General features: G+C 39.7%; 1 protein-coding gene across 18 annotated transcripts in view; it reads right to left on the bottom strand.

The window, feature by feature from the left end:
* TPK1 (thiamin pyrophosphokinase 1) overlaps nucleotides 1–19,290 on the bottom strand; it is a 324,434-nt gene that overhangs the window by 260,451 nt on the left and 44,693 nt on the right. For 12 of the 18 annotated variants that reach the window (XM_040547189.1, XM_040547200.1, XM_040547209.1 and 9 more), the window contains one exon: nucleotides 4,225–4,299. The exons of 3 other annotated variants lie outside the window; for them this stretch is intronic. In XM_040547189.1, coding sequence (XP_040403123.1) covers nucleotides 4,225–4,299 — 75 coding nt within the window. Of the gene's footprint in view, nucleotides 1–4,224; nucleotides 4,300–19,290 lie in introns of those variants that run through there. 3 more of the 18 variants (XM_040547207.1, XM_040547206.1, XM_040547195.1) reach the window with 2 other exon arrangements.

The following is a 19,290-nucleotide window of genomic DNA, read 5'->3' as shown; positions in this document are numbered from 1 at the left end:
CTTGCAATCGCTAGACATTGCTGAAATTCTTGGCATAAATCACACAATATCCTGAGTTGGAATGGACCCACAAGGATCATCAAGTCCAACTCCTGGGTCCCCAAAGGACCACCCAAAAAATCAGACCGTGAGTCTGAGAGCGTTGACCAAACGCTTCTTGATCTCCAGCAGGCTCGGTGCTGTGACCACTGCGCCCTGGGGAGCCTGTCCCAGTGCCCGACCACCCTCTGGGTGCAGAACCTTTCCCTAACACCCAGCCTGACCCTCCCCTGTCCCAGCCCCATGCCGTTCCCTCGGGTCCTGTCACTGTCCCCAGAGAGCAGAGCTCAGCACCTGCCTCTCCGCTCCCCTCGTGAGGGAGCTGGAGGCCACCATGAGGCCTCCCCTCGGCCTGCTCTGCTCTGGGCTGAACAAACCAAGGGGCCTCAGCTGCTCCTCACACGTCTTGCCCTCTAGGCTCCTCACCATCTTCATAGCTCTCCTTTGGGCACTCTCTAATAGTTTTATGTCATTTTTATACTGTGGCACCCAAAACTGCACACAGTACTCGAGGTGAGGCTGCACCAGTGCACAGCAGAGAGGGACAATCCCTTCCCTCAACTGGTGAGCAACGCTGTGCTAATGCATCCCAGGACATGTTTGGCCCTTCTGGCTGCCAGGGCATGCTGTTGACTCATATTCAACTTGCTATCCACCAGAATCCCCAGATCCTTTTCCGCCAGGCTGCTCTCCAGCTTCTCATCCCTGAGTCTGTACGTATAGCCAGGGCTGCCCCTTCCAAGGTGCAGAATCTGGCACTTGCACCTTCATTGAACTACCAATAAATAATAAGTATGTAATTGAATTTTTTATTAAAGATTTTAATGAGCGGATTCAAAAATCTCAGGAATTTTCATTTACTCTTCATAAAGCTTCTTTTTTTTTTTTTTTCAGCCACTAAAACATGGGCTTCCTTATTTTTCAAACTTATTATATAGTTTCAGACATTCAACTCACAGTAATTTCTGTTAAAGATATATTTACATTTGAAAGCACTTACAAAGTAGTACTGCAGATTAATGTATGTTCAAAATTTTTCCCTGGCCATTTCTGGGGAGAAACAGGAATCAAACCAGGAGTTACAAACATCATTGAAATACAAACAGAAATGTATGATACGTGATAAGGTTAAGGTAAGGCCCCACTGAACCAGGTATTCCTTATAGGAACCTCCTAGACACAAAAAATGTGCAGCTCTGAGAAAAGCAGTGCCCAGACTCTTCCACATATTTTCCACAATTAGGATAAGGACTCTGAAGAAAGCTGTACCACTTCCACTGGTAAAAATAGCTACAGTAACAGCCATATTCAGAGAACTTTTGATGGATTTGAATGACGTTCCCAGCCTTGTGCTTACTCATAGTCTATTCTCAATTCTCTGTATCCACCTCACCTTCCCATATTCAGTGTCTTCATATCAGCTTCACTTGTCATGAGTCTGTTTTCCTTCACCTGCTCCCCTTTAGCCACCTGTTCTCTTCAATTTCTTTTTCAACTTGTTTTGTCCCTCCCTGGTACACCCAACATTTCATCCAACCACCAGCATTTTCTGCCATTTTACTCTATATCCTGATTTTGAATAACACCCTTCTCCAACATTTCATCCTTTAGGACAGCACTATCTAAATCAAGGTATTGCTGACTGTACCTAACACAAAGGGAACATCTAGCCTGGTTAACGACATTAGTGAACATAATAAAAGAAAATCATGGCAATCTTCAGCTTATGGTACCTCACTATTGACTCTTTGCATGCTTGTATGGTAAGAGTCGTAAAAGCTGCTAAATGTCCCCTGTAAGCAAGGAATTCAGACTTCAGTGTCCTTCCCAAAGCACACTGTTCATGCAAACTTGCACTGATCGAAATAGTTCTTTTCAAAGTATGTCAGTAAAAATAGATTTCATACAAGTCTGTAATAAACCAAAGGCTAATTAGCTGCAACCGCTTTTTCTTGAGGTCAAGAGAAGTTACACCTGGGATGATTTTAGCCTGGAATAGCCACACTTAATGTGATTTATTTTTTTTAAACTGAGGACATATCACATCACACCTTCATTTTTACTTGATGCTAAAGTGACAGGTCTAATGAGACAAGTTATTTTGATAGAAGGACACAAGCTACTTGAAAATAACACTTCTGTCTCAGCATTCTGTACTCAGTATAACACCCAAGATTGCAGTAACTTTAAGAAGTTGGTCAATATTTTTTTTCCTTACACTTTTCTCTCCCTTTTTTCATGATTTGTGTAGCTGGCAATATTTTGTGGATCAACAGCCCTACTGTTTCCTTCTCATTACTCACATACACTAGAATTTTTATGGGATATCAAGGAAGTACAGCTGGTGATCAGGCACTGTTTCTGAAGATGTTTCATTCTTTCCAAAATTCTTTCAGTTCACGTACCAAAACCTCAGGGTCTCCTAGTCGTGCAACAGCTCTCTGCAGAGACTCTTTCAGGGCCAGGGTCCAGGAGGCACAAGATTGCTGATGCCTACAGCAGCCTATGAGGACTGTCAATCAGGTGTTACCAGAATCTTGTCCTGGATTCACAGCTAAGGTTTACTGAAGCTGAGATGTTTTGAAAAAAACACCATCTTCCTCTCTTGTTTTGCTTAGACAGAAAATATCCACCTATTTCTGGAGGTAACCTACCAGCACAAGTCCTATCAGCTTAAATAGGACTTCTGCTCCTAACTTTCACAGGCACTTTGAAAAAACTATCTGCAGCACCAGTAATTATTTTCACTGTAGTTATGCTCAGAGGACAGAAACCCACTGTGGTAGTCTCAAGCAAGACATTCTGTAGTCTACTCAATTTTATTCGGCTTCTCATCCCAGTCCTTCACTGAAGCACTACAGCTAAGGGCCCATTAGTGTTACAGTAAGAAGCACTCCATGCCCCAAGAGTTACTCTGCAGAGATTTGATTGCAAGAGGAAGACTTAAAATTCCAAAGGACAGACAAAAAAGTCTGGTTTAACATAACAGAGCATAAAAGCAACATACCTATCATACTACAGTACACTACATGCTGCCATTCTGTAACTGGTCTCGTTTGCTGTTTTCCAACCTCAACCCTCAGAACAGAGGAAAGCTGGGGTGAAATAAGAAGACAAATACCCTTCTTCTTTTCAGTATTTAATGCAGAATATGTACTTTCAGTGTATCTTTTTAAATGAAAAAATACTTAAAATCGCATCTAGAAAATATAGCAAATAGAGCTGACAGTCCTTCCACCGAGCACTTCTGTCTGACACTGCAAGCTAAACAGAGCCCATTTGAGACACAATACTCATTCAGATGCTTTGAATCATCCCGTGCAAGTTTCCATTCTTTTTTATCTCCTATGTCTAGATAGGCAACTACTTTAGGTTAGCTGGAATTAGGTGATATGAATACATTTTCCCTACTTTGTCTCTTACTCCAATTCCTTTTTAACTGTGCAGCTACCCCCTACTGGACCCCATGCCTACGGTGAAATGAACTAGCGCTATCTGCCCCAGTTAGTTACAAGGAATCTCTCTGCAAGGTTCCCAGCCTGATAACAAGTTAGAGACATTTCCCGTGGTTTGTCACAAAGCTTCTGAAGGACTACATTTCTGCACTGGAGGAATTAATAGCTCCAAGCTTTTAAAGATTTATACATCTCCAAAAAATGTCAGTAAATTTGCAGCTATTGTACCAGAGCTGATTAGCACAGTGCATATTAAACAAAAGGGTAGTGAAATTTGATTTGCATATTTCTGACATACACACAAATTCCCACCACTTTCACAACATAATACCTACACGGTTCATTTTATTTTGATTAAAATTAACACATTTCACTGATGACCTTTAAAGGAATGCTTGCTCCCAGACTTTTAAACGCACCATTGATCTACTACACTTTGTCAGCAAAACAATGATCACTCCTAAGATGCTTCTGAAAAGCGAAAGAATCTTTCACAGATCAGTTCATAAAGTTCCCACTGACGTAAGCAATGCAGAGAAGCAGAATTTGCATAATCAGTTCACTTGCTGCATTCTGCAACAAGGGACATATTCTGCTGATTCGCACCCTCACCAGAAGGTTGCTCTAGTTAGAGGAAATTGCCACATAGCAATTCAACAGACTTGAAGTTCATTAGCCAGGTAGCAGCCAAGTAAATAAGCAAATGAAGATATATGTAAGTTATTATTACCTTTGCTCCACAGACAATGAAAATGACCTTTGTTGAAAGGCTGGTTCAGAATCAGAAGGCAAAACTTCAGGTTTCCTGTAAGATAAACATTGACTCTTATTAGCAAGAATATTGATTTCTTTTTGCTTTTTTTTTTTTCTTTTGCCACATTTAATTTTAGTCCAGCTACCTCAGAGCAACTCCACTCATTTCATTGCTTCTCAGGTTTCATCGTTTTCAGATACAGAAGCAGCCAGAACTTAATTAGACACCTTTTACTTGGTAGGGCTTTGCTAAAAAAACTTTTCATTTATAAGAGACTGTTATCCACTGAAGGCCACCCTCAACAGGACCCCTCATCTATATAGCTCTCTCATTTAATCTCCTGCTTGTTGGTGCCAGCTGAATGCAGCATTTACTGATATTAGCTTTGCCATGGCCTCTGTTAACAGGGGAGGCTGTGGCTATCTCAGAATGAACTTGTCTCTAATCTAGGTTCAACAGTCCACTATCCCAGGGGATGCAGAACTCTTACTGACATCAATGGCTTCTGTTCCTGCGTTATCCTATCATCTCGAAGCTTCAGTCACAGTACAGCCACTGCAGTAGTTGCCTTACAAACGCGGAACAAAAAGTCATATCCAAGGAGCTCAAAATCAAAGTCAGTCAAAGCAAATGTGTTCTTTAGCCTGTGTTATCGAGGTGATGCCACAGACTCACTGGATTTCATTGGATCTCACTGGATTTCCCAGCAACCTGAACTGCTCCACTAGTCTGAATGGGCTCCTAAAGCACCCTGTCCTAGCAATATGTCCATTGTGAGGGATGAAAATAAATCTACAAATATAGGAGCCTTAAAATAAAAGGATTTAAGATACTACACAATTTGGCTTCAAAGAGTAAATACATCCCCTGTCTTATTACAGTTGCTTGTGCTGGGATTTGCATTACTTCACTTAATTATCTTGCCTATAATATAGGAATATCAGTTTCCCCTGGAGCTTGATATCCTTAGGCAATCAGGTTAATGAAGTATTATTTGGTCATATGAAACTACTGTAATTGAAAGAAGAAAGCCTCTGTAACTAGAAAGCCTTTCAGGCTTTTGAGTGGATCCAGTACAGCAGGAGGCAGAAAGGCTACAGGTGAAGCAGTGGCTGAAGCCATACAACATTACCAGGGAAAATACAGGTATTGAAACTCCTGAAGATGCGGGAATGTTTTGGGGTGAGAGTGGAAAGAGGACAATGGTTAAAATCATGAATGGCAGCCTGAATAGAGGATTAGGAGAACAGAGCACCCCTATTCCATATCTCGCCTTTCAATCACCTTGGGCTTTTCCGCTGACCTCCGTTCCTTATCTGTATATGCACATATCTTATATGGCTCCGTTCCCTTATCTGTAAAACAGAAGTGATAGTATTGTCCCCCAGTAGTGCAGAGATATGGTACCGAAGACCTAGATAATTTTTACTCCTGTAAAAAGTCTGCAAGTTTACCATAGATACCTTCTGTGTGGTCCTTTTAAATACCTTCCCTCAAGTCATACGCTTGCATCTTTGATGACATGGTCCACATTTCTATTTAATTCATGTACATATAGGGGAATAAATTTACTTTGAAAAGATTGGAGGGGTCAGAGGACCAAGTAAATAAAGGAGAGTAAGAAAACCTTCTTTGCTTAGTCTGAACAGTGTTGCCTTGCCCTTGAAGAGAAAGGTAAAAAACAATACATTCAAACTAAGTGCCAATTTCCAGCTGCCTCACAAAATGGGACCTCAGCAGCAGATCTCCTAATGATGGTTAAGTGAGAAAGGCTGCCAACTCCTTATATTAAACATAATCATCTAGTGGTGCCCTCCACTGAAAAGAGCCAGTGAACATTGCAGGTTCTTACAGTGATATGATAATACAAATAGACATGGATGCTATAAACGTGTTCCTGCTGTGAATCACAGAAGGCATTTCTCTGTCTGTTTTAAACCCCTAAGCCATATCAGCATATGGAAATACATAAGATTTTAGCTTTTGTTGCTCATTAGGAGGACTCTTGCTATACATTAAGATATGTTTTTGAAGTCGGAGACCTAGATGTAGGTGTCCACAGCGAGACTTCAGAGGTTGATTTTCAGAGGCGACACTTCCAAGAGCCCAATGAAGCCCGTAAGGGCTGCTTCTTATTATTTGCTCAGTGGTTGCAAAGCAGCAAAGAAGTAGATGCCTCCAGAGCATACAATTAGGAGTATTTTTTGTTTCTTTTTCAGCAAAGTCATGGGTTGCAGTGGGGGAGAAATGTAAACTATTTTTTCTCGTGCTTTTAGAAAAGGAAAAATTCCAGTCATTTCAAACCTCTGTAATTAATGCATGATAGAATGCTATGGCTAATGCTACCAAAATGAACCTAAATGTCAGTATTTTAATGGTGCTCACTGAGTTAATATAAAGCTACATAAAGGGCTCAGTCCTTGGTAGATGTAAAACAGTAGTAAAATTGGGCTGCAATAATTTACAACCATTGCCCTAGAAGCTATTAATAAGTTGGGACTTCTGATGGCAAAGACCACGTCAGTGGACAGAATATGCAGCATCCATCACTCTGAGAAAACCTGATGAGAGCTCACTTTGCCACTGCTCTCAGCACTCTAGTGGCTATTCATTTGAAAACAAATTTACTTCAAGGCCATTTATCTTTAAAGCCCTTAACAAATTAGGAAGCATCTATCTCCTGGACTGTCTGCCCATCCATTTTTCACAAAGATAATTAGCACCCTGACCCAACCATTAGCAAAATTGTGCTCTGTTTGGACTAATGGGAAAGAGAATTCTGTAAGCAAGATTTCAGCAGCAAAAATATCTTGTCCCCAGATATGGAATTTCTACACTGAAGAAGCTTTTGCTGGCTTTTCTTTTTCTTCCATTTTTAGTATAAATTTCTATCATTATGTACTTTTCTTGCAGCTTTTGCTGACTGAGCAAATTCAGCCATCTGCAGCACAAGCAGAAAAGAATAAATTCCTCCACACAAAACCTCCAGTGTATTCTTGGTGTTTACATCAACACAAAGGATGAATGCAGCCAAGCACCACAATGTAAGTCCTCTCGTAGTGTCTGACCTGTGGAACTGGCCAGGCGGTAATGACAAATTTTTACAGGACAGGACAGAAGGATGGCTGTAGAAAATTTCTACATGTATTCAGGGAACCAAATTTGTTCATCTCCATTCTTACCCACTTCTTTTCCTATTTACTGTTTGCAGTCTGACATGCATAACTCCTAGATGTACATATTAACAGGTGCATTAACAACTACATCAACAGCCAGCTATATGCAAAAATTGTAGTTAAGAAAAAAAAAAACATTCATCTCATCCATATTTTTTAGCAGACTTGGAAAACTCACAGTCTTTGGAAAAAGATGGAGCTTTTTAATCCCGCACAGACAGAGAGAACTACTTCCTCACTTTCCGCGGTTGCAAATCAACCAACATTTCCGTTGTGTCCCATGGGGACAGTCATTGAACAATCCCTTCCTTTCTGAAAACTGTTATTTCCCTTCTGCTTTCCAACTTATCTTTAGCCACGTTCTTTGACTAAGCTTCGCTTAGAAAGGATTTTAATCAAAGGTGGAGTGAACTTCTCTGTCAGCCTATGTAATGCCTTTATACCCCGTTTTAACTCAGAATAATTCTAGGATGGCTTAGAGCACACATTTTCTGTTCTAAAAGCCTTTGTGGCTTCTCCCTGTCATATTATACTTATCTAGCTATTCTATAAATATTTATAATATCATTATGCATTTTTTATTGATTTCCCCTTGTCATATGCCAGTCTTCAAGCTCTATGTCTGCCACAAAGCATATTCAAAAGGCATATATATTTTTAAATACAATCTTTTGTCTGGGAAACAATAACACAATATATGCCCCTTCTTTGTTTCCCTTCAGTGTTCAAATAATATCACTAGAAGCTATTCCGCATACTGTGAGGCTTCTGGCTATTGAATTTTCAGAGGGAAAAAGGCTTTCATTACTTCAAACAAAGAAGCCTCTGGGAAAGACCACTGCTGTACTCATTCTTTGTGAAATGATGTAAGCAGTACCACACCACAGGGGGATTTGCTGTGCTCAGATACTGTCACGCCTCAAGGTGCTAGCGAAGTACGACTCCCAAGTCAGAACTTGAGCCACAGAAAGGACCTTCTGCTGAGCAATATTAGTTGTATTTTTGTATTTTACTGCCTGTCTGTAGAGGAGCCATTCTTTTCCTTTCCAATGATCTGTCAAGAGTCTTGCACTAAGAGAGGCAGGTTTAGCGCAGAGGAAGAAGAAGAAAAGAGGCAGGTAGTATGGGGGATCAGGGATTTTACCACTAGTAAAGTAGTTTGTGAGTTTAAAGTTGAAAGTTGGAAGACAGTTACACATTTTCAGAAAATCTCTGCACTTGTAGAAATACATCTAGATATCGAAGATATTAATCAAGATCCTTGCAAAAGATACTGCAGAGATTTGGGCTACAGATATTTCTGATCACATATGTGGGAGTCCAGAAATACAAGCTACTGACAGAAAAGCTCAGAAGGATCCCTCTGAAAATTCCTTCCTGTATGGATAGTGCAAAGACACTCACATTGCTGCTCTCACGCCAGTCAATTTTCTGGGATTTAAAAAAAAAAAAAAGCAAGTGATTTGGTTTCCAGTATCATCAATCAGTAAATTCCTGCCCCACAGATCCATTTTTTAAATCAATAGTCACTGCCTTCTTAAGTGTCAGAGCATGTGGGATGGGACATGGAATTTTTTCACGATTCCAAAATATCAACACTGACAAAAGACAGCTGAGGCTGTTCTCCATATGGCAGTTAAAGTTTCTTGTGCTGTAGAAGAATTAACATTGAAATTGTGATTCTAAGAATACCAGAGAAGTTATATTTAGTGGGAGCATCTCATAACAAAACCTAAAAAAGTAGTTCCTGAAAACAGCAAACACAACAAAATAATGTTCACGCAAAACTGCAGTGAAGATAGATAAGGGTATTGCTACAGATAAGCAAAGCACAATTACTGAAGCAACCTGTTGATTTTTTTTTTTAAATGAGTACGTTAAACTCTCCTGTTTAATTGAAATGCAGTCCACCAAATAATCAGAAATGATCAGTTTTTCACTTAAAGATTTTCTTAACATACTGTGTGGATTGAAAGACTTGGCACCTGCATGGTGCTAAAGGTTATTAAGTCAAAGAAAGGTTGGAATGGGTACTTCTTCTATTGGTGAAACAGATTTCACGATCACAGGACAATTAATAAGTCAGCTTATAAAGGTATTCATTACGACATAAGCAGAAACTAGCATACAATGGAATAAATTTCAGTAGGCAATTCTAGCAAACAAGTGGAAAAAAAGGTTTTAATATGGATATTCCTTAAATTAGAAACATAACTATTTAAAGAATAGTACTCTACTGAAGTAACCCACATTCTTCTTTTTATGTAGAAAAAATCACTGATTACAACCAAAGTATTCTGGTTTTACATCCGTGAGAGAGAAAGGACCTTAGAATGGTATCTTCCGAGGTCTCCAACGGCAGAAACTGATGGTAGAATTGAATACACCAAAAGGAAAAGTATTCTAACGGCCCACTGCAACCTCAGAAATCTTCTTAGTAAAACATTGTTCATTCTATTGCATTAGTCTTAGAGCCACAATTAGCTGTTTCTTTAACACTGAAAAATGCTCAAAGTCATCAGCATATTTACTGTGGTCATAGTGGGCTACATAATCCAAAGACTGAAGCAGAGTTTCCACTAAAAAAATGAATGACAATGTGCTGTCTATTTTGTTTTTGACCTTGCCTTTATGAAAAAGCAAAGAGGTGCTCAGCACATACTCAGATGTTACCTAAATACAGAGAACTGGGAATTTTAGAACTAAGATAAAGAAGTTTGGGGAATCAGCAAGCAATATACATAATTTTCTGCCAAGGAAGCACCCGTCCCTGAGTGTTAATTCCAAAACTGAAACTCTGGGAAGAACTACTTGCTTGTTACTACAAACATTCTTGCTAGTTTATTTAAAGGAACTCTTGCTTTCAGAGTTTTTTTTTTGTTTTGTTTTGTTTTGTTTTTTGTTTTTGTTTTTAAATAGGAGCTACCACCCACTTCACAAACATACTCAACTGGAACAATGTCCCCATCAGAAATGAAATAAATGGCAATTAACAAAATAAATAAATAAATAAATAAATAAAAAACTGAGACACTGAGGAGCAAAATCACACGAGAATGAGTTCCTTAGATGCTTGATGCTCCGAAGTCCTTTTTATTTATTTATTTATTTTTAAGCATTAAAAGAACAAAAAACACCAACCCTCTCGTTGCCTACCTAACATACAGGTCCAGTTCCTAATACACAGTTTACTGGCTGATGTGGGAATTGGTATCCAGAGTTCACTTCTGCCTCACAAGACAAGATTCTGATTTTATCAACTGAGTTTCGCTGGCAACTCAATGACTGTACACTATCTACACATATACTATATTAGCAAGTAGCATGGCATACTAAAATCAGTTCTATAGAGCAAAACTGGTGATGCTGAAAGTATGATATTCACACTACATGTTTTGGGAAGGAAAAGAGGGAGGAAGACTACTTCAGGTTAGGTCTAGTCTGGTCCTGTACAATAAATATGCATTAGCAGTAGGAGAGTAAGTTCTGAAGCATGTTTTTAATTTCATCCACAGGGAGATTCGTTTATATACACCAAAACCACTCAGCAATGTAAAGCAAAGCATAGTACATAGGCAGAAAGCTTGCTTCAATAGAATATTCTTGATCCAAAATAAAATGCTATTGTAAACATACCAATAGCCACATGTCTTTTGGATTACCAAGGCTTTTTTTTTTTATAATGCCTTTATAATACGAAAATGACTAATGCCACAAGATTTGCTTAATTTTAATAAGCATTAGGTGTCTGTAATCTTATTTTCATCAGTATACTTACACTCAACTCTCACTTTTGATTGTTATACTTGACAGCCAACTAGACACTTCTATTTGTGGTTTAGCTGGGGGAAGAGGGAAGTTTATAGGAGGGTTTAACCCAAAAGTTCTTATTATCTGCATTACAAATTCCTTGAAAAACACAATGGCAAAACCTAAGATAACACTTTTAATGTAACCTCGCAGAATAAAACTCACTTCGCACTGAACAAATAATGCACGTTATATAAAAATGGTCCTCATTCTGCTGTTTTGCTGCTTGAACTAAGTTTCCCTCTTACCAGTGCTTCTCTTCACCAGAAAAACCACTGCTCACCTGTGACATTGGGGAATCACAAAAAAGATCATTTCAAACTTATGCATCCCAAATCAACACTCTGAAATATAAATGCTTAACATAAAAGAAGTTTCACAGCAAATCTTGCAGAACTGCTATATTTAAAATGGAAAAACTTCTTTAACGTCAGTCAGTAAAATCCAGTCCCTTCGCCTGTGCTCCTGCTAACAAGGTAGTTCTCAGCTTTAACTTGGAGAAACACTTAAGCTTGGGCTATTGTGTTAATTATAGCTACTACTTACAAAACACCGCGTAGCTGCATTCTACTATGCTGAATCCCCAGCCTCCAAACAAGCCATTTAATTTTCCTTGTAAGAGTGACAACACCAATAATAAACCAGAACAAATTATGCAAAAGGATCACAGACCTTACAAACACATTCTAAGACTTACTGAGTGAATAAATCAAATATGCATACCCAGCTGTTTTTCGTGCAAATGCAGTGTTACCACTGTCGATGCACTCCATTTTTTTTTTTTTTAAATGTGAATTCTATTGATTTTTAAATATTTCACAGCTCTTCATTGTCAAGGCAAATTCCAGGAAGAAGAGTAGGAAGAAAGGATTTGTGCAAACTGTCCTACTGAAAAACTAAAACATGGTAGTCTCCAGAGAGCCCTCTACAAGAATTTGCATGGATGAATTCAAACCAACTAATTCTTCAGAATAAGTGACAAACACAGCCATACCTGTGGGACAAGCCACCTATATTATTGACCACTGCTGCTCCTAGAAGAGCACCACACTTTGGAATGAAAACTTGTCATTTAACTCTGATGGCCCTCTGCAAATTGCGAGCGCTGCATTTTTCATATGATCAGTATGAGAAAGGACACCATTTTCACACAAACTCTCTAGTTCCCAGTTACATTTCTGGGTGCTTGGGACTTCTGCTCTTTGTGCGTCAAACACCTCAGAATGAGATCATACATGAATTGTATCCTCAGAACGGTGTATTTAAATATATATCATAACAATCACGCTTCTTACTATTATATCCATTAAAACAATGCTTGTGCCAACTCTTGTCTGAAAACAAAATAAAATAATCAGTCAGTTCAGGGATGTAAGGACTTTCAAAGTACATAAACCCTAAGGCGGTCTTGGAGACATACACTGATGTATACACCATTTGCTACTGCAAGGCCTTTGGCTTGGTTTATCACACCCCCTTGGTGCTCATCTCCAGAGATGTTACTGACTATCCGTCCATGATTCTGTGCTTTGTGCAAATAGGTCTGTCGTTTCATCCTTAGCACAAATACATTTAGAATTATCCAAAAAACAACATTTTATTTTTAGCTGATATATGATCACCTTGTCAGTTATACTCTTCCAGTTTTCCAGACTACCAGTTGGACTCGAATTGCCCAGCAAGAGCCAAAGGAAGGAGATTTCTGCTATACAAACAGACAAATAAGGGTCTAGGTGATTAGTCCATTATATTTTACCCTCAGGTAAGGAAAAAATTCCAGCCAATTAAGGCTGAAGACACAACCAGGGAGTAGAATAGCAGGGCAACTTTCTGCAGAAGTGGAAAACTAGACCCCAAGAATCTGCAGAATTTGACAGAACCTTTCACATTTCAGATAAACCTTAAGAAAAGAGATAAACCTTGCCACTAAGAAGGCCAATGGGATTCTTGCCTGCATTATGCATATTGGCAGCAGGTCAAGAGAGGTGATCTTTCCCCTCTACTTAGCAGTGGTGGTGCCACAGCTGGAGTAACGTGTCCAGTGGTGTGCACCCCAGTACAAGAGAGAACTGGACATACTGAAGAGTCCAACAGAGGGCTACCAAGATAACAAAGGGATTGGAGCACCCCTCCTATGAGGAAAGGCTGAGAGAGTTGGAACTGTTCAGCCTGAAGAAGAGACTCAGGGGGGATCTTATGAATGACTATAAAAATCTGAAGGGAAGGTGAAAAGACGATGAAGCCAGGCTCTTCTCAACAGTGTGCGCTGCCAGAACAAGAGGCCATGAGCACAAACTAGAACACAAGAGGTTCCATTTAAACATCAGCAAGAACTTTACTGTGCAGACTGAGCACTGGCACAGGTTGCCCAGAGATGTTGTGGAGTCTGCCTCCTTGGGGTTACTCAACACCTGTCTGGACATGGGCCTGGTCAACCTGCTCAAAGTGGCCCTGCGTGAGCTGGGGGGATTGGACAAGATGGACTCCAGAGGTCCCTTCCAGCCTTAACTAGTCTGTGATTCTGTGAAGAGTGCAGGAATTTTGCTGCAACTGTCATATATGTGTGTATATATATATGAAAACATTAGATGTTTAGCTTTGTATTTCACAGACATCTTCTGAGATAGTACCTATTTTACCCCCTGTAAGGTTGATAACAATGGGAAGCTCTTAAAAGACAAGAATTAGACATACAGGCTTGCTATAAAAATATTGATAGTGTTAGGGTAAACTTGACTTTCTTGTTTAAAATTTCTAGGCACTGACCATTAGGAGGAACGGAGTTCAAATCTACATCTAAGTGAAAATGCAAACAGATGCAGAGAGAATCTATGAAATTTCCATTTTATCTTCAGGCTGAAAAACAACCATGCATTATTGTAAGACATTACCTTTTAACTTTTTTTCCCCTCAACAAAATATTACAATTTCTTCACTTTACATAAATTTTAGGAACCAGCAACTGCTTCAGTGCCCCCAGAATTACTACTATTCAGTAAGTTCCAAGCTTATAAGAAAACCTAAGACAGTTACTCACTTTCTAGCTGATCAATAATCCTGTCAAACTTAATGTCCTCCTTGCACTTTCAAAACGCAGCATCACATTGTCTGCATACACCATACTTACAATACTTGTTATATGGCATGTCTCTATTTTTACAGATACAGCTCGGCATACAAGCTCCTCAGATGACTTGAGAACTTCAGCCACTATTGTTAGCTCAATGTGCACGCTAAGGGTAAAGTGACCCCAAGGAATAAGAAGGCACAGAAGGCAGATGCTATTATTTGGTAATCTCTTTTGGAAAGTTGGTACAAAGCGCAATACCCTCAGCAAACACTCAGAAGGACAACTTTGCTGACAGCATACCAACACCTTATCTTACCTATCTAAGGTATATCTTTAGGTATTTTCTATAGGAATAACAAAACTCAATAGATACTAATGATTTACATATTAGAGTGCTGAGCAAAGAGTAAGATTCACATGAACACTTTAAGTGCCTGACATCATAGCGCTCGAACCCCGGCTCTGCTGCCACCGAGCACTCCACTGACACTTCAGTTCTTGGTATTAACATTTTCTAGGCACATAAAGGTTTGATTTCTATCTGCACCAAGATGCACCTGAAGTTTAAGAGGCTGACACAACTGGATACCTTCTTTGATCTCAAAACACCATTGCTATCCGTGTTTCTCTACTGATCTCATTTGAAGGGCACGTTTGAAGTAGCTGTGCTCAGAGCATACCTAATAGATCTGGCTTCACAGCATCAACCATCTATTTTTTTTTAAACTGGGAATGCGCTGTACCTTTTACCAGCAGGGATTAATAGCTGGAGCAGTCCCTCAGGAGGCGGATGACCCACATTCAGGTCCCTCCTCTGTCAGAGGGAATTGACATCCAAATCCTGCTTCAGTCAGGACAGCTTTTTCATCACCAGACATGATGTTATTCTAAGGGAAGCAGAACCTTCTCTCCCTGCTGCAAAAAGTTAATTGTTGGAATTATTTTCATAAAAGAGTTCAACAGGAAGAGCATGTGGAAACCCAATGCTGCAGTCCACTGACCTGGATACAGTTTGTTCTCCAAAGCTTATTTATCAAAGCCTCCCTTTCACACCTTAAATGAATACTCATCATGGTATTACATAGTAAATACTTGAATAAATACTTCATCATGGCATTAAAAGAACATTATACCTACCACTGTCTTCTTTGTAACATGTAGATTTTCTTTCAGAGAAAAGTATAACCTCTGGTTTGTAAGATATCTTTCAGGTGAGAAGAGTGCTTCTCTGACTATCCTCAGAAGATTCAGTACATGGAGTCACAAAAGGAAATAGCAGCACAGCAAAAGATTTCTAAATCTAACAGAGTATGATTTTAGTTGTCTTTCTTCCCTCTCCACATAGTATGCCCATTGACAAATTGAGACGGATTCCTTCTTAGCACATTTTTTACTATTTGTATACACTAAATTCTCCCTCTGCCTCGCACACACAGTCTAACTATCATACTCAAGATTAGTACACTGTGGCTCAAAGTCCTGTGTGAATTTGCTGAATATTCCCAGGGTTAAACTCCAGAATAGTTAACTCCAGAATACTGTTGTGGGTTCAGAGAGTAAGATCCCTTTTTCAGAAATGCAGAAATAGGGAAAAAGGCATTATGAAACCCCAGAAAGATTACGTTTCTACTCATCAAGTGAGTAAATACTTAAAAACAAAGTTCCCTTCTGCTTTACAGCCTGATTTTATAAAAAAAAATACATTACAAACCACAAGTGAATTATGGCCACAAGTGAAGTTTATGAACTTGTGTTTTCCTATTTCCCTTTAGCCATTTCAGTGAAATACATCATCTCTTACTGTCTTGAACTCTTGTGTACTAATCAAGCACTTATTGAAATGCACATACCATTCAACCAGACGTTAAACCAAGGTGGACTCTGGAATCAGTTGTTTTTCTGTATTCAGAAGGTTCACCAAGTTTAAAAGAGTTATGTAAATTATAAAGTGATTGCCAACCATCAATTATTTACTCCTCAGGAATTATTGGTAAAACTGATGAGAAAACTCCTATCAATTCCCAGGATTTCACCTTGTATGCTTTGATGAAAATCCACACTGAGACAGTACGTTCTGCAACACCTACAGCAGGTTCTTCAACCTGTTCTGACTGGATGACAGCCAGGATGTTAGTGCTCATAACCATAGCCCCTTCTCAGTCTTGCAGTTTTCTCAAAGCAAATTATTCTCTACTTCGAAGGGAGCAGATCTGATGCAAGATCTGGAGTGCCATCCAGAAAATTCACAAGGCAAAAGGTGTTTTTGCAGTGGTCAGAACTCAGGTGGTCCACCTGAGCCACGGTGGTGGTGCTTGGAGGGCGCTCAGACCCCCAGAGGTTCTGGTGAAGAGTGGTGAGGAGCATAAAGTCTTCCATGATTACCCTGAGAGTCTTTCTAACAGATGTAAGAAGTAAAGGCAAGGACTGCAATTTACCAACAATCTTCACAAATACTTATCTTATGAAATAATGTCTTTTTTTTCCATGAGCTACATTTTAATACTGGTATATGCTTCATTGGGTTAGAAACTGGATGGGTAGCCGGGTCCAAAGAGTCATGGTGAATGGAGTTAAATCCAGTTGGAGGCCAGTCACTAGTGGAGTCCCCCAGGGCTCAGTACTAGGGCTCTCTTTAACATCTTTATCAATGATCTGGATGAGGGGATCGAGTGCACCCTCAGTAAGTTTGCAGACGACACCAAGTTAGGTGCACGTGTTGATCTGCTCGAGCGTAGGAAGTCTCTGCAGGAGGATCTGGATGGTCTGGACCGATGGGCTGAGGTCAACTGTATGAAGTTCAACAAGGCCAAGTGCCGGGTCCTGCACCTGGGGTGCAATAACCTCAAGCAGAGCTACAGGCTGGGAGATGAGTGGTTGGAAAGCTGCCTGGCAGAGAAGGACCTGGGAGTACTGGTTGATAGTCGGCTGAATATGAGTCAGCAGTGTGCTCAGGTGGCCAAGAAGGCCAACAGCATCCTGGCTTGTATAAGAAACAGTGTGGCCAGCAGGACTAGGGAAGTGATTGTCCCCCTGTACTCGGCTCTGGTGAGGCCGCACCTCGAGTACTGTGTTCAGTTTTGGGCCCCTCGCTACAAGAAGGACATGGAGGTGCTCGAGCGAGTCCAGAGAAGGGCAATGAAGCTGGTGAGGGGTCTGGAGAACAAGTTTTACGAGGAGCGGCTGAGGGAGCTGGGATTGTTCAGCCTGGAGAAGAGGAGGCTCAGGGGCGACCTTATCGCACTCTACAGGTACCTTAAAGGAGGCTGTAGAGAGGTGAGGATTGGTCTATTCTCCCACGTGCCTGGTGACAGGACGAGGGGGAATGGGCTAAAGTTGCGCCAGGGGAGGTTTAGGTTGGATATGAGGAAGAACTTCTTTACTGAAAGGGTTGTTAGGCATTGGAATGGGCTGCCCAGGGAAGTGGTTGAGTCACCATCCCTGGAGGTCTTTAAGAGACCTTTAGATGTAGCCCTTAGTGATATGGTTTAGTGGAGGACTTGTTAGTGTTAGGTCAGAGGTTGGACTGGGTGATCTTGGAGGTCTCTTCCAACCTAGATGATTCTGTGATTCTGTAATATTTTGAAAATTAATTTGCTACCCAATGGGGGCAGCTGAATTCTGCTACCTGTTTTAGGACATTCTCTAATTTTAAATCTAATGCTGACTTTTTCTTTTTTTTTTTCAACAAAACAAACAAAACACATTTAAGACATACTTCTATCTATTTTACAAATAGGTAAACCTACATCTAAAAAAAATAAACTCAAACTAAAACAGAGATAAGGCAATGAAAATTGCATTATATTATCAGCCATGTAAGGAATTTTTATGTAACCTGTACTAGGTTCCTTTTCAGATTTTATTCTGTAATAAGTTCTTGTGTTGCCTTCTGGCAGAAAAAAAAAAAAAAAAAAAAGATCTAAAGCCAAAGTTCTATGGACTGAAGAGGTCTGATAAGCTTTTTGGTGGGCTTACCTGAATCAGGAAGTGGCCAACATTTCCATTTTGGAATAAAATTACTTGATGATAAAGAAATAGATGTAGAATGCTGCCAGAATATTGATGATTCTTCCAGAAGTATAAAAAAATTATTTCACGTAGAACATCTAGCACTGTTCAACCATCTAACTTTTAAACAAGATTGGGAAAACCCTTTGCAAATAAATGGTTTGATGGCATTATTTGGATCACTTTGTAGTCTGGCATTATATTATACCATATCATGCGAATTCAGGCTCACAAGAAAGTAGGTCCACCACAGAACTCCTTTAAGTAGATTCTTTACACAAGTAGACTCACCAAATGAGTATGGTAATCTCTTACCATAAGATACCAGTCATCTAAATAACTTCTGGTAGGTTTAGTCACTACACAGTCTATGCTAACTGCTTTTATTGTAAGCAACTTGTGCTTTTTTATAGTCCCTTGTTTTGACATGCTGCAGATCATGTATAATTAAAGATAACGGTTACTTTCTTTCTTCCTCCACAATATGGTAAAGCCTGTAAACAAAGACAAGCTCTGGGACCATTAAGAGAGGCCCTTGTTTGCAAACTGTCTTTCCAACCAGCTCCTTCAATTTCAATACTAAAACTGTCAAGCTTAATTAAGAGTTACGGGGCATAACCATTTCAAAACTGTAAATCCATACAGCAGAAAAGTAACATGACTGCCTTAGTGAACATCTCTTTTTAAATATGCAATATCTCTTTCTGAGACCTAATTTAGGTTCCTTATACACAACTTCATATTGTAAATATCTTTATTGCTTCTCCTGCCGTGAATATAAAGACTGTCATAAAATAATTTCATCCTGACATCTTCTGGTTTATTTGACTATTTAAAGTGGACTTCAATGCTTATTCTAGTGCTTATCCTGTCCAAATTCACCACAGATTTTGTGATCATTCAAAAATTCTGCACAACTGCATTTGCATCCAGCTGCTTTTAATATTTTCTTTCTAAAGTCACATAGACATTGGGCAT

This window comes from Cygnus olor, chromosome 2 (assembly GCF_009769625.2).
Source record: "Cygnus olor isolate bCygOlo1 chromosome 2, bCygOlo1.pri.v2, whole genome shotgun sequence".
NCBI lineage: Eukaryota > Metazoa > Chordata > Aves > Anseriformes > Anatidae > Cygnus > Cygnus olor.
The sequence above is the reverse complement of the archived record's forward strand: the minus strand, read 5'-3'. Positions and strand labels throughout refer to the sequence as shown.